This window comes from Perna viridis, chromosome 13, assembly GCF_037379345.1.
Source record: "Perna viridis isolate PV_CMFRI_1.1 ecotype Kerala chromosome 13, ASM3737934v1, whole genome shotgun sequence".
Taxonomy (NCBI): domain Eukaryota; kingdom Metazoa; phylum Mollusca; class Bivalvia; order Mytilida; family Mytilidae; genus Perna; species Perna viridis.
The window spans coordinates 12,069,367-12,082,876 of record NC_142457.1 but is presented as its reverse complement, the minus strand read 5'-3'; the positions used below and the strand labels follow the sequence as shown (position 1 = coordinate 12,082,876).

At 30.8% G+C, this 13,510-nt stretch overlaps 1 protein-coding gene across 1 annotated transcript; it reads left to right on the top strand.

Moving 5' to 3' along the window:
* Positions 1 to 4,733: 4,733 nt before the first annotated feature.
* LOC148599604 (uncharacterized) lies at positions 4,734 to 6,521 on the top strand. Its single transcript, XM_088559635.1, has 3 exons — positions 4,734 to 4,867; positions 5,885 to 5,984; positions 6,369 to 6,521. Exons 1-3 carry the CDS (start codon positions 4,783 to 4,785, stop codon positions 6,499 to 6,501), a joined length of 318 nt encoding a protein of 105 aa, XP_088415761.1. The 5' UTR covers positions 4,734 to 4,782; the 3' UTR covers positions 6,502 to 6,521.
* The last annotated feature ends 6,989 nt before the right edge of the window (positions 6,522 to 13,510 follow it).

Genomic DNA, 13,510 nt, shown 5'->3' with positions numbered 1-13,510 from the left:
TTTTAGTGGAGTTGCTCATTTACTTTGTTTGTCTGTTTTCCATGTCTGGTCTTTGTGTCTGGATAACATTCTTTTCGGCTAGAATCTAAAATCTTGGCTCCTTTGATTACGCTCTCTCAACTGCTATTTATTCTCCAAAAACAAAATGGACACCGCATGCACATCCGGGCGATTCATCAAAATTGATCAAACAGTAACCTTATAATAGATTCCTTGGTATTCCTTACTTATTCAGTCTTCTTGTACAAGTGCAATTTATCAAATCAGAATTAATTTCTGTGTAAACTTAACAAAAAAATGTTGATTTTTCATCAGAACTAATTTTTTCAATATATACATAAAAATCATATAATTATGATAATTGCAAATAACAGATAAATACTTATAAATGCAGAACAACTTGTAAATATCGCCAATTTCAGGAAAAAATTTACTAGCAAGCTGAATACCGTTTTGGAATATGCACAGTGCGATGTATTTGGTAGTTTCTGCCATTGTTTTGTTACTTGCGGTTGTTTATGTTGAAGGAGGCTGTTACGGCTTGCGCGGTACCTACTTTTAGTTTATTTCCAGGTTTTGATTTATTTGAAAATATTTTGTTTTGTAAACTGAAGGACAAAAAAGGGGTCATTTCTAAAACAGCACAACACACTGTCACTCTGTCAAGCGAGGGATGTGATCGTGAAGACATCGACACTATATTCAAAAGTTTGAGTTTAATAGTGAACCGATGATTTGTTTTTGGATTGTGATTAAAATGTTTTTTTTTCGGTTTTACAATTACAATAGATTCTCATTTACAAACATATTAAGAATGTCTGTCAACATGAAAAAATATTTACAAAAGATATCAGACGGAATCGTTATCTGGGAGCAGTTGGCTATCATACACGTAAAGTCCTGGAAGGTAAACATTGAATTCGTGGTTGATTTTCTAGACCCGATGAAAGATACAATAATGATCACGCTTAGAAAAATATTCTGTCATGACGTCACGATAAAAAATGTTTTGATATATTCCATTTTACATCATTTTCTGCTTAAGTAGCATTCCAGCTAAGAATCATGCAAAATGTGATACATGGTTGGAAAGCCTTCATATTTTTATTTTTGACATTTTGTTTAAAATGCTTTAGTAAACAGAAATTAACATTTGGTTTTTCATATAACCCGTACTCATAGGAAATACAAATTGTATATAATACACTGTAGAATTCAAAATGAAGGGAGATATCTCTGTAAATGACACTCAAATACAATAGAATCTATTGGATTTTTAATATTGATTATCTCCTAAGAGCAGGCATATTTGAATGATTTAATACACATTTCATAGTATAGACCCATAAAAAAACTTAATTACAAAAATAAAAATATGTAGCCTTTTTTGGGGTGTATCATATTTTTCTGATTTTGTATAATTCTTACAAAGACAGTTACTTAAAATCTTTAAATTTTTTTATCATGTGTATAAGTGTGTTTAATTGTTATGTAATAATACATTCTGTAGTTTAATATGATTTTGTTAAATAAAAATAAGTACTAGGATTTATGTGTAATTCAATTCAGAAAAAATAGCCTCTGGGTAAAATATTAGACAATTGCGATAATACATTCACGCGAAGTTGTCGTATTTTCAGAACTTCCCAACACTTATAAGAGGATTTATTAAAAGGTTGTGTAATATATGGTCAAGTAGTACAGCCTGGACAATCCGTTGACGTTAATTACTGTAGGAGGTGCAGATGTTCTCGGTAACCTTAGTTGTTGTGAGTAAGTGTAGCATAAATACACATTCAGCTTATAACTTTTCTATGGGGTAAAATTCTCACTCTTCCCATTCCCCGTCGTCATTTCGCAATTTGCAATGTTTCATTCCTAATTCGTATATACTATCGGTTCATTTGTAATTAATACTGATTTGTTGTTATTGATAATTGATTTCATACAATATTAAAGTATAAATTTGTTTACCATTAATATGTGACTATTTAATATGTGAAATCTTAGTTACAAAAAAAAAAAAAAAATAAATAAAAAATAAAAAAAAAAATTACAGATGTTATAAGGGAACCTTTACAATGTAGCATGTTTTAAGATTATTCAAGGTTCAGTGTATATAGGGTTTTCCTCTATTTCGTCAAGTAAATCATGTGAAAATATTATTTGATACTCTTTTAGGTACGGCCAAATTATTACGACAATTGATAAAAAGTGCAGAAAGAAAAGGAAGTCAAGATGTGTCCAAGAGGCTGTGCTCAGATGGAAAAGTAACGTTCGGTGTCCGTACGGTTTTGGAGCTGTTCCAAATTAGAGCATGTTACATTGGAAAATGATGCAGAGAATCTAATTAATAACCATATAAATCAAATCTCTATTTCTCATTTTTATTTGCGGTCTATTGCGGTGTTTGGGGTTCTCCTTTACTGTTTGTGAGGTTGTGGGTGCGCCCCGGTCTGATCATAACACATACTTTATTATTGTATTCACGGCACTGTAATGAAAGTGGGAGTTAAGCGCGCTGTAAAACCTAGATATAACCAAACATTTCGTTTGAAGTGCCTGTACCAAGTCTAGACCATTGCAATACAGCTGCTCCAGTGGTGTAATATCTGTTTTGCCACATTTATGTTCGACTTGGCTTGATTATGAAACGCATTAGTGTCCGGTAATTTTGTCGTTGCCCTTATTTATCCACTACACACGCAAGAAATATGAGATAGGGTGGCGACTGTTGTAGCAAGTCAGGATTTTATTCATAGACTAATTATCTAAAGTTCTTAGTTTATGTAATTTCCTGGTTTAAGGATACATGTTCCATAATATTTTGTTAAAACAGCTTCATTATTTCTAAAATGGTTGAGTTAAAATATTCAGTTTAAAAAAAAAATCAAAACAGAAAATATGCAAAATTTGCATTTTTGCAGGCCTTATTTACAATAGATTCCGCTGACAAATGTCAATATTACATTTTATTTCTATAACTATTTAAATCAAATATGTAATTTAAATTTTACATCCTAGAGATACTAAAGTATGTGGTGCTTTTCATATGTTGTTGAATATACAAACCAAAGACAACGACATGTGCGTTTGTTGTCATGACTAACTACGCTTTCAGTTTTCGGACGAATTAATTAAAGAAGCAAAATACTGCAAGAGCCACTGTTCTATTGTTGTTATACTAACATATTTCCATAAAAAAGTACTTGCTGACCATTGTCATTACTAAGATAGGTCAAGATCGTGGTTTTAACTCGATATACCGTGAAAGTACTTTAATTTGTGGATATCAATTCTCGTGGATTAGGGAAGATATACAAGTTTGTGGGTTCTTGAATTCGTGGTTTTGAGGTTTTCAGTATACACATCAGTGGGAATCTCTTTTTTGTTGGAACCAAATTTCTTGATCTGGCTAACACATGAAAATGTGTACCCCACGAAAATAAGTACTTTGACAGTAGGCTATTCGGGTGTTAAACTTAGATATGCAGGAGACATTCGACCTGTCATGTGCAAATTGTTAAAGCGGCATTACAAAAATACATATGTTTCCCTTTGAAATAACGATTTTACCGTAAATTTTTGTTTCGATTTGCTCTTAAACAATGTCAATCAATCAATAATCATAATCAATCAATCAATCATGGCAATAAAAGGTTTGAGGAATTAACACTGCACTATCAAGAAAAAGATTCATGTAAAGAAAATAATATTTTTTCATTGTTTTTTTATGATGAATTTTTGTTACTTTTCATGTTTTGGAAATCTGAGGACCTAGTGTGAACATCATAACCAGTTACTTCACAAGCAGTTATCAAAAACAGAGTAGAACCAAGCTTTTACAAAATAATCTTATATCAAATGAAATACGAAATGTGATAGAAATCGTAACTGGACATATATTTGATCGGTTACTATACATCTACAAAACAAAATAAAGTCCAGTCAGAAACTTACATACTCAGTAATTTTCACAGCTACGATGTACAGGTCAATGATAAAGAGAATACTAGCTCTGCTTAAATTTTATTTTATGTCGCATATGGACAGTTACAATGTATTTATATATAACTAATTCCAACAGGGTTCATTAAAATATATTTTAGGAAAAAGTTTATCATATAAAGAAAATTCTTCACAAAATCTAGGTCTATTATTATTTTCAAAGACTATAAGCATATACAACATGTTATATTTGTAGTTGAATTGTTTTGAAATCCTTTTGATAATATTAAGTTTATAATGCATTTACTGTAAAAGGGTTAGATACTATTGGCTTAAAACGTTGGCAGTTACAGATTCCACATCAAAATTTACGGATATGGTGTTACTCAAAAAAGGCACCAGCGAATACCTCAAATACAAAATAGTAAATACTTTCAGAGATTACCAAAAGGTATATAACAACTGTAAACACATTTTGCCATATTCTTGCAAATACGTACGCCTAGGCTTTCAAATACAACTTATAAATGCAAATGTATTGTCTTGAATTACAATGGGCGCGGAATAAATAAGGTTCATATAAAATGGAATGACAATGAATTGAATCTCTCGCTCGTAACTGACACGAGATGAAAATTAAATAAACATTAAAATTGGATGATCCTCATTTGATCTTTAGATAACGACGGAAAATATGGACATAATCACTTAAATCATAATTTGGTATATAATATAATAATAATTTGGATATAAAAGTACGACTGTGGAAAATAAACGTTAGTTTTGCAGTTGAAGTCGTGGCATTATCTTGAAGAGTAACTTGATTTTAAAAGAATGACAACTTTAAGAGTGCTTCTTCCACTTACTGTCTTCCTTGCTGTGACGTCTGACGTTGACACAGGCTGTGTGTTGTCTAAAGGTAATTCTATCTCTAGCCGGTCTCTGTTACAATAAGTAAATCTTTTGACGAAATATGGTAAAAAAAAAGTCAATGTTAGATTTTGTACAACTTGACACATTTTGTCACATGTTCAGTACTGTAAACGTATAAATTTTTGCGGTATTCTAATTTTTGCTTTTTTGGCGTTGAAAAGAAAACCGCGAAAAAGAGTATCAACGAAATTGAATATACTATTTTTAACGCGAAACATTTTTTTTGAAAACGCGAATATTGATACCCGCGAATATGTTTACTTGACAGAATCCGCAAAAATGAATACGTTTACGGTATTTATTTAGCAACTGTACGAGGGGTAATCTAAAAAAATATTCTTTTGACAAAATAAAAAAAACTAAAAAAAAAAAAAAAACGGTGTTTATCGTTATTTTAGTTTTTTGGGCAAATGGACATAAAATCCTTTTTTACATATTCAATATTCTATTAGGTAACTGTTAGAGGGTTAATCCACTGTTCATAAAATATGAAAATTATCAATTAACATATGAGAATATTTTTTTTTATATATGAATTGCAAAATACTAAAAAAAAGTCATTATAGTTAATTGCATTTTAAAAACTGTATTGAAGATGCTTTCCGATGTTTGCTTAATTTTGCTTTGCTCTGAACGGCTACGAATAAATTGACCTTTTTTCATAAGAACGACCTATTAGAATTTGTAGGCAGCTTAATTCATGAAATTAAATTAATACTTCAGGGTGCAACGACAGAGAAGCATTTTAAGAACAAAAGAATAACAAATAATAAATGAAATATATAAATGCATGTACATATATAAAACAAGTAAAAAAAACTTTTCTCAGTATTTCTTTGTCTCCAAAATCATATTTCTTGCAATATGCGACAAGTCAAAATCATGCATTTCCTTTATTTTTTGTACAATGAATGCTTTGAATATGAAAATTTCCACTGAAGAACAATGCTGAAGAGTTTCAAATTTTCAGTCAGTATTTTCGTTTAGAATAATTGTTTTAAAGGTTGTGTATACAACGGAGTGCAAATTGCAGAAGGGCAATCGTTTCAAAATGATGATTGCCAAGATTGTCAATGTTCAAACGGAAACATCGGTTGTTGTGGGTAAGTAATTTTACATCTTATATAATACATCGTGTCTAGGTATATTTCTGAATACCTACCGGGAAGACAGCTTGACCTTATTTGACAACTACATTTTGCCATGAAGGAGTCGAGTACATCCAGTAGCTTCTATGATTGGTATTATTTTTGACTTGGCTGCACATTGACCTTAATAAGGCACAAATGACGAATGATGAATGCATTTCGATTTTGGTTTCAAGATATTCTATTTTAAATTTAAGAGTTAAACAAAAGTATTATACAGGCACGTAAAAAAATAGTACATTAAGGTGTGCAAAACACTAGTTTACCCAATGAAAACTGAAGATCAAATAAGGACTACGAGAAAAAACAAATCTTCAAAATGTATTTCTACACTTTCAGAAACGGGCAGGTGATTGTACATGTAGATGAGAGGTGTGAAATTATCCAGATGACAAAATGTAACCAAATGGCAGTTCTTAAAGGTGGTGAAGGAAAGCCATGTCCCTACGGATACGCAGCCGTTCCAACGTAAAGCAAAGGGTAGTTGAATAAAAAAAACATTGCATAATCTGGTTATTATTTCGAGGGATTTCTAGAAAAGCAGACGACGCTTACCCCACCGGTGCACCTTGTCAATAGTTTTTAATGGGGTCCGAGTTGTTCATTTCCTTTTGTTGCTTTGTACGTATAATTTTGGTTATTTTATTATCTTTGTTGTGTGTCTGTCTTCTCTGTCTGGTCTTTGTCCTTGTATAACATTCTTGTTATTTCCGCTGGATCGTGGTTCCTTTGATTACTCTTTCTATACAAAAATATTTGTGGCTTAGTTTGGAACCTGGTACCTGGTGAACATAAACATGCTACTATGATTTGGAAAGAGAGCATATCAAGTGTGCATCTCTAATTTGGGTAGAATGATGCAAAATAAAAATAAAAATATATTTTTTTATATTTTTTATGTTTTGTTATAAGTTAAAATTAAGATACACGGCCTTCAAAAGCTATATCGTGTATATTGCTCTTACTTGAATTTAGGAATTTTAAGTTGCTTCTTAATAATATATTTACAATTCTAATTACGCTTGCTACTAGTCCTTCATTATTATACATGACAAAACACATATATGTATAGATCTCTCCAGTAACGCCTGTACTAACTGCTAAAAAGCGGGAGATACAAGTTGCCAATAAGCGACAAAGATTGATAAACTTCACACACACACACACACACACACACACACACACACACACACACACACACACACAAATTCCACAATATTCTTTAATGGACCTCATAAAACCATTTGTCTCAATTTTTTGTGTTAAATCAAATAAAAAAAAAACTTTATCACGCTAGTAAATTGATAATGACAACCATGCATAGAATAAAAGGTATAAAATGAATGTGATAATAACAATAATAATAATAATAATATAAAAATGTACAAATACAAAAATTAATTAAAAAAATCACAAATATGCTGTACATATACAAGTAATATCCTCTCGTCATCGGTTTCAGATTCAATTACTAAGGAAAAATTTATTATCGTTTAACTGACTCTGAATGCAAGGAGTGCGATCATGCGAAAATAAAATTGGGGATTTATACAGGATTATCAAACCATAACCTATGGAGTAAATGTATTTTTGTTAGCACTGATATTTTGAAAATGAATATATTCTGATATTCATATTATCAGTTACTTACATTTATTAGTTTGGAAACTCAATTTTTGTTCGCATTTTATAGCAATATGTGATGATCATATCATCAGACGTATCCACTGCCTCTCAAACAAACAAACTTGAAAAAAGAAGAGAAATAATTTCTTTTTCGATTTAATTTCATCGATTGATCACATGTGTGTTCTACTGTGGGTGGAAATTTCATTTTGTTTGCAATAATAGGATATTTGACATTTTATTTCACACTCAAATGTTTCAACAATTGTGCAATCAATACTTCTATTACTGTACATACTATTATTTTTTATTTATTGCTACCATTTTATCCACAATTATTGAATTCATACAAAAGTAAAGATTCGGCCCTTATGATGTGGTGTGGATGCTAATGTGTCAAATCGTTAATAATAATGGAAGACTTGTACTGTTGTATTTCGAACTCGTGTTTTTTTTTTTTACATTGTTCTTTGACACAATAAGCGACAAAGATTGATGGATTTTTGCATGATCGCACTCCTTTGACACATTAATTTCAATCAAATTTCTCTAAAATGACATATTTCTTCAGATTATAAGGGTGCGAACAATTTCAATTTCAATAATGGTCCCAAAGTTATTGTTAAAAATATTTAAACTGGCAATACTACTATCCGGGTGGTGGTTGCGACACTCATATTTCATTCAAAAATCTTCAAAATGACATATTATTGCAAAGTGTATGTGTGCAAACACTTTTAATATACCTATTAATAAAAAAAATATTGTAAAACATGTTAAAATGGTCTATATCATTATGTTGATAGCTGTGATACATATATTTCATACCAAATTGTTGACAATGAGTTATTTTTTTTTGCAAATCAAATGAATGTGAACACTCAAAATATCCTTCATGGTTTTATATCATTGCTTAAAATGTTAAAATTGTCAAAAAAAGTATCATGTGTGTGGCTTTGACATTCTTTTGATTACCGCTATAACATTGGTTCCCTTGATTACTCTTACACATTAATTTCAGTCAATTTTTTTCAAAAATGACATATTTCTTCAGATTGTAAGAAATTTTAATTTCAATAATGGTAACAAATTATTGTTAAAAAATATCAAAACTGGCAAGATTAGTATCCGGTTGGTGGTTGCGACACACATAAACTTTTGCAAAAGTCTTAAAAATGACATATGTTTGAACAGTTTATGTGTGCGAATACTTTTAATATACCTATTAGTCTAAAATTATTCTAAGAAAATGTTAAAATGGTGTATATCATTATTATGTTGATGGCTGTGATACATATATATCATGCAGACCAAATTATTGAAAATGAGATATTTTTTTGCAAATGGAATAATTGCATACACTTGAAATATCCTTAAAAGTCTTATATTACACGGGTTGAACATTTTTTGGGAAGACCCGAGCCTTGGACTTTTCATCTTTTGTACACTAAGCCCGAACAATGTTGTGTCAAGTCCCAATCGATATAAATGCAGTTTTGTTATCTGATATTATTCTTATGTATAATTCTATGTTTGCAGGGAGGAAGACACAGTGACAATTTATTCCGTCTCCACGTCTGATGCTTTGTCATCAGCTTTCCGTTTCTGCGTTTTTTAACCATGAAATTGCAATTGAACAACGATATTTTCCTCAAAAGTTTATCAACGGAATTTGATCTTTATCATTCCAGCGCTTGATTAATAAAATTTGTAGTATGTCAAAAAAATGCGTCTGATCAAGCGCAGGTGTGATTCAGACTGAAGATTGACTAATCAGTAGATCGATCTAGTGAATACCCATTCTAAAAAAAAAGTTATAACTATTTATAGGTCAAGGAATAGATCGAGAAACATGGTCCAAATAACGACAACAAAATCTTTCAAAAAATAGTTTTTATTTTTTTAGATTTGCCATGCCCGACGGACTTATTTCATTGAAAAACGGCAAGTCTGATGTGCAGTTGTTTTAGTCTCGGGCGTCGGGCTTCAGGAATTTTCAACCCCTGAATATTATAGTTTAAAATGTTAAAATTGTAAAAAAAAAAGTATCGTGTGTGGCTTAAATGAGTGCGAACAATTGAAATCACCTTTATGGTCTTATATTTATACGTTATAATTGTCAAAATAAGCACCAAATGTTTGGCTGTGAAATATTGTTTTCAGTTAAATTACTCAAAAATGACATAGTTCTCAGATTGTAATGATGCGAACAGTTTTAATTTCAATAATGGTCTAAAATTCTTGCATAAAATGCGGCAATATTATTATTCTTTTCGAGGTTGCAACGAATGACATATTTATGCCAATTGAAAGGGAATCAGCATTTTATCTTTTTTAAATGGTCTTGTTATAATTGCTCATTGTGTTTAATTTGTCAATATTAAAATCATACGTCAAAGTCATTTCAGTATAAATTTTCAAAAATGATTTACGTTAAGAAATCGTGTGAACGGGAACATTTTCAATTTTTAACGACTAGAAATTAAATATTGTACAAATGTACTTCCTGTTAAGATTTAAAAAATGTCAATGAATAATGAACTGCGACACCTGTAATAATTAAAAATTACTCTAAAACAAGCTTGTTTAAATTTTTTTTTAATTGCTGTCATAGAATTATGATAGGCACGTTGCTAGAGAAAAAAGGCAGAACAATTTGTTTGATTGACCAATCAAAATTATTCCCTCGCTCCATTCCCAATGCCACATTGCCCATTACCCCATTACCCATTGCCCCATCCCCCATTCATAATTCCCCATGACCCATTGCCCCACCCCCCATTTCCCATTGTTCCATACCCTATAAAATGGGAAGTTTATCCCATACAGGAAATGTACATCGGTGATTTCCATCTTCAATAATTATACTTTTTTTTACCACTGTTCCCTTTCAATTATTTTTTATTTAAATATTAAAAGAAATTAACTATGGCATCATTTACATTATTTCAATGATGCTAATTTTATGATTTTGTTTATTCGTATGCCGTTAATAAGTGCAATATTGATGGCCTATTTAAGATTTCACTAGCATTATTATACTGGTAAAGTACCAGTCTCTATCAAACTACTTGAGAGCAAGGTGTTTTTTTTTAAATACCAATAGGATGTTTTTTATTCGTTTTACAACTTGTAGTGTTAAAATTTGTGTTATTTACAAGAACCCAAATGAAATTTAACTATAAAACATTTTGCAAAATGATAACATTTGGAAAGGTATCATGATGTAATTTTCATTACGGTGGTTTACCAACTTTCCGAGTTATGTCCTGATATTGCAATTTGTTATACGGACTTCTAAATGCACTTGCTCATTATTAAATCGTCTATGCTTTCTTCTTTACGAATGTATGCGATTCGCCGGGTTTTTATAGAAAAGCAGATGACGCTTATCCTTCCGATGTACCTGATGCATGCTCCAAGTTTTTAGTTGAGTCCGAGTTGCTCACTTGCTTTTGTTACTTTGCACGTATTATTTAAGTTACGTTTTGTTCTTTGTTGTGTATGGCTGTTTTCCATGTCTGGTTTTTGTCCCTGGATTACATTCTTTTGGATTGCCGCTATAACCTTGGTTCCCTTGATTACTCTTTGATAGCTAATTTCGAAGCTTGTGTGCTGGATTTACTTATTTTTATATTGCATTTAGTTCTTTAATTTTAACATATTCATTGTTCATATCTTCTGTACTCTTTTGACTATTGATTTGACCGATTTTAAGTGATGGCAATTATTTGCTGTCCATTTGTGGGTTATTGTGCAGGATAATAATAAACCGTAATGGAACCGGGAGCTTTAGCTCGCTTTAAAATCTAATTAAACCCACATTTTTTATTGGAAATGACTATACCAAGCCAGTACCATTTGAATGAGTTTCCATTTTTATATTGACACTTGTTTTAAACATTTTCCCTTTTGCAGATCAATTGAGATCCAACTTAACCTTGTTAACTGTGTTGCGAATTTTTCCTTTGATTCCGGTTTTATCCTGATATCGCCATTTGTTTTCCCGTGACTTGTCTGATTGGCTATTGCGTAGATTTTATCTGTTAACTAATTCTGTTATTTACATTCATTGATTACCATAAGTTAAAATCGATTATATTTTCATTTGGTTTCCTTACAAGTTAACGAGTTTTATAATCCGTTAATGACTCAAAGTTAATCCCTACGTTCAATCAAATAATGATAATAAAATATGTCAGAAGGTAATTTACCAAATTAGCGTTTCTGAGTACGCCTAGAATTAGTAAAGAAATATCTATTGTCAGAAATTTCCGAATGTAATTGATTCATTATATAGAAAATATTTTGGCATTTTCACTGACTTTACAGTAGAACAACCCGAAGTGCACTTTGGGCCGAAAATGTGATTATGATTTTTTTTTTCGTGCAAGAAATTACAGACACTTCTACACATTATCAGAATATAATTTACGCGAATAAGGTACAAAAAATGTACCTAATTTTAGATGAGGGTTAGACATAGACATAGGACAAGCTTTATTTAAAGTCGGCACGACATAAGCAATAAATATAAGTTCTTATGAGCTTTTGAACCGACAAACAAAATACTTACAGTCATACATAATCATGCAGGTAAGTAAAACAAGACATAGAAGACATTTAGACAAACAAAAAAGCACATAATTATATCAGTCAGCACTATGATACGAGAATACATGCAGTTGAAGCATACAAACACTAAAAAAATACTACTACTACTAGCTAAAGAAAAAAATAATAAGCAAATAAGGAATAAAGCTATCGTGCAACTAAAGCAAAGTAAACAAAAAATAATAATAAAACTGAACCAAAATAAAAACAAAGTATGGTATGTGTGGTTGGTATGCTGCATCAGTAAGAAAATTGTAGTCTGAATTTTTGCAAACAAGACAAGTGCATTCTTTACCATTCCAGAAAGGTAATTGACTTGAACTGATTAAAATTTGAAATTTGCTTGAAAGATTCTGGAAGTGAATTCCAAAGAGCAGGTGCAGCATACCTGAAAAATCTCTTACTATAGCTTGTAGTTTGCATACTTGAAATCTGCAATATATTTTAATACCTAAAAATGTACTTGTGGTCCTTCTTTTCAATAAAATTTGATAAGACAGGAGGTGCTAATTAAGTATTTTAAATATTTTTGTTTCTATTGCCATTGTTCGTGTTTTTTGTCTTGTATACATTGTTGGTATTTTTGCCTTGATTAAAAGATCTTATATTAATATAATCTTCATAAACAAATCTTAGAGCCCTTTTCTGTATTTTTTTCATTTTTTATAGTATCACCTTCTGAACAAAAAAGCCATGATAGTGGGTAAAAGTTACAATTTGAGTGTATAAATGTGTGAAATATCGTTAGTCGATTTAATTTGATCAAGATTTTTTTCTATTGTTTTTAAAATATTTAATTTAGTTTCAAGGCTATATCTACTCCTAATTATTTTACAATTAAAACAATTAAATACAATTAAAGTGAAACCAGTTTATCAAAATAGTACTTTCTGATTGGAGTACAACTATTACTTCATTAATATTTACCGAATTAAAAGATAATGTGTTGTCATCAGCATAGTTGTATAAATCTCCCTTTTGAATGAAATAGAAAATGTCATTTATAAACACGTTGAACAGAAAAGAACCCCAAATTGATCCTTGCGGAACCCCCTTTTGAATTTCTGCCCAGCTTCTGACACACGAGTCAATCTTTATTTGTTGCTTACGCCCTGACAAATATGATAATAACATGTCAGTAATTTTTTTGAGACCATATGCTGATAACTTGCAAATTAAAATGTCATATGGCTCACAGTCAAATGCCTTTGACAGGTCCATAAGAATGGCTGCCACATATT

Bases quoted from the DNA above. Each gene is read 5' to 3' on its own strand.
- LOC148599604 (XM_088559635.1), top strand. From the start codon at position 4,783: ATGACAACTTTAAGAGTGCTTCTTCCACTTACTGTCTTCCTTGCTGTG. The intron at 4,868-5,884 runs GTAATTCTATCT...ATTGTTTTAAAG, and splicing joins AGGCTGTGTGTTGTCTAAAG to GTTGTGTATACAACGGAGTG. The intron at 5,985-6,368 runs GTAAGTAATTTT...CTACACTTTCAG, and splicing joins GGAAACATCGGTTGTTGTGG to AAACGGGCAGGTGATTGTAC.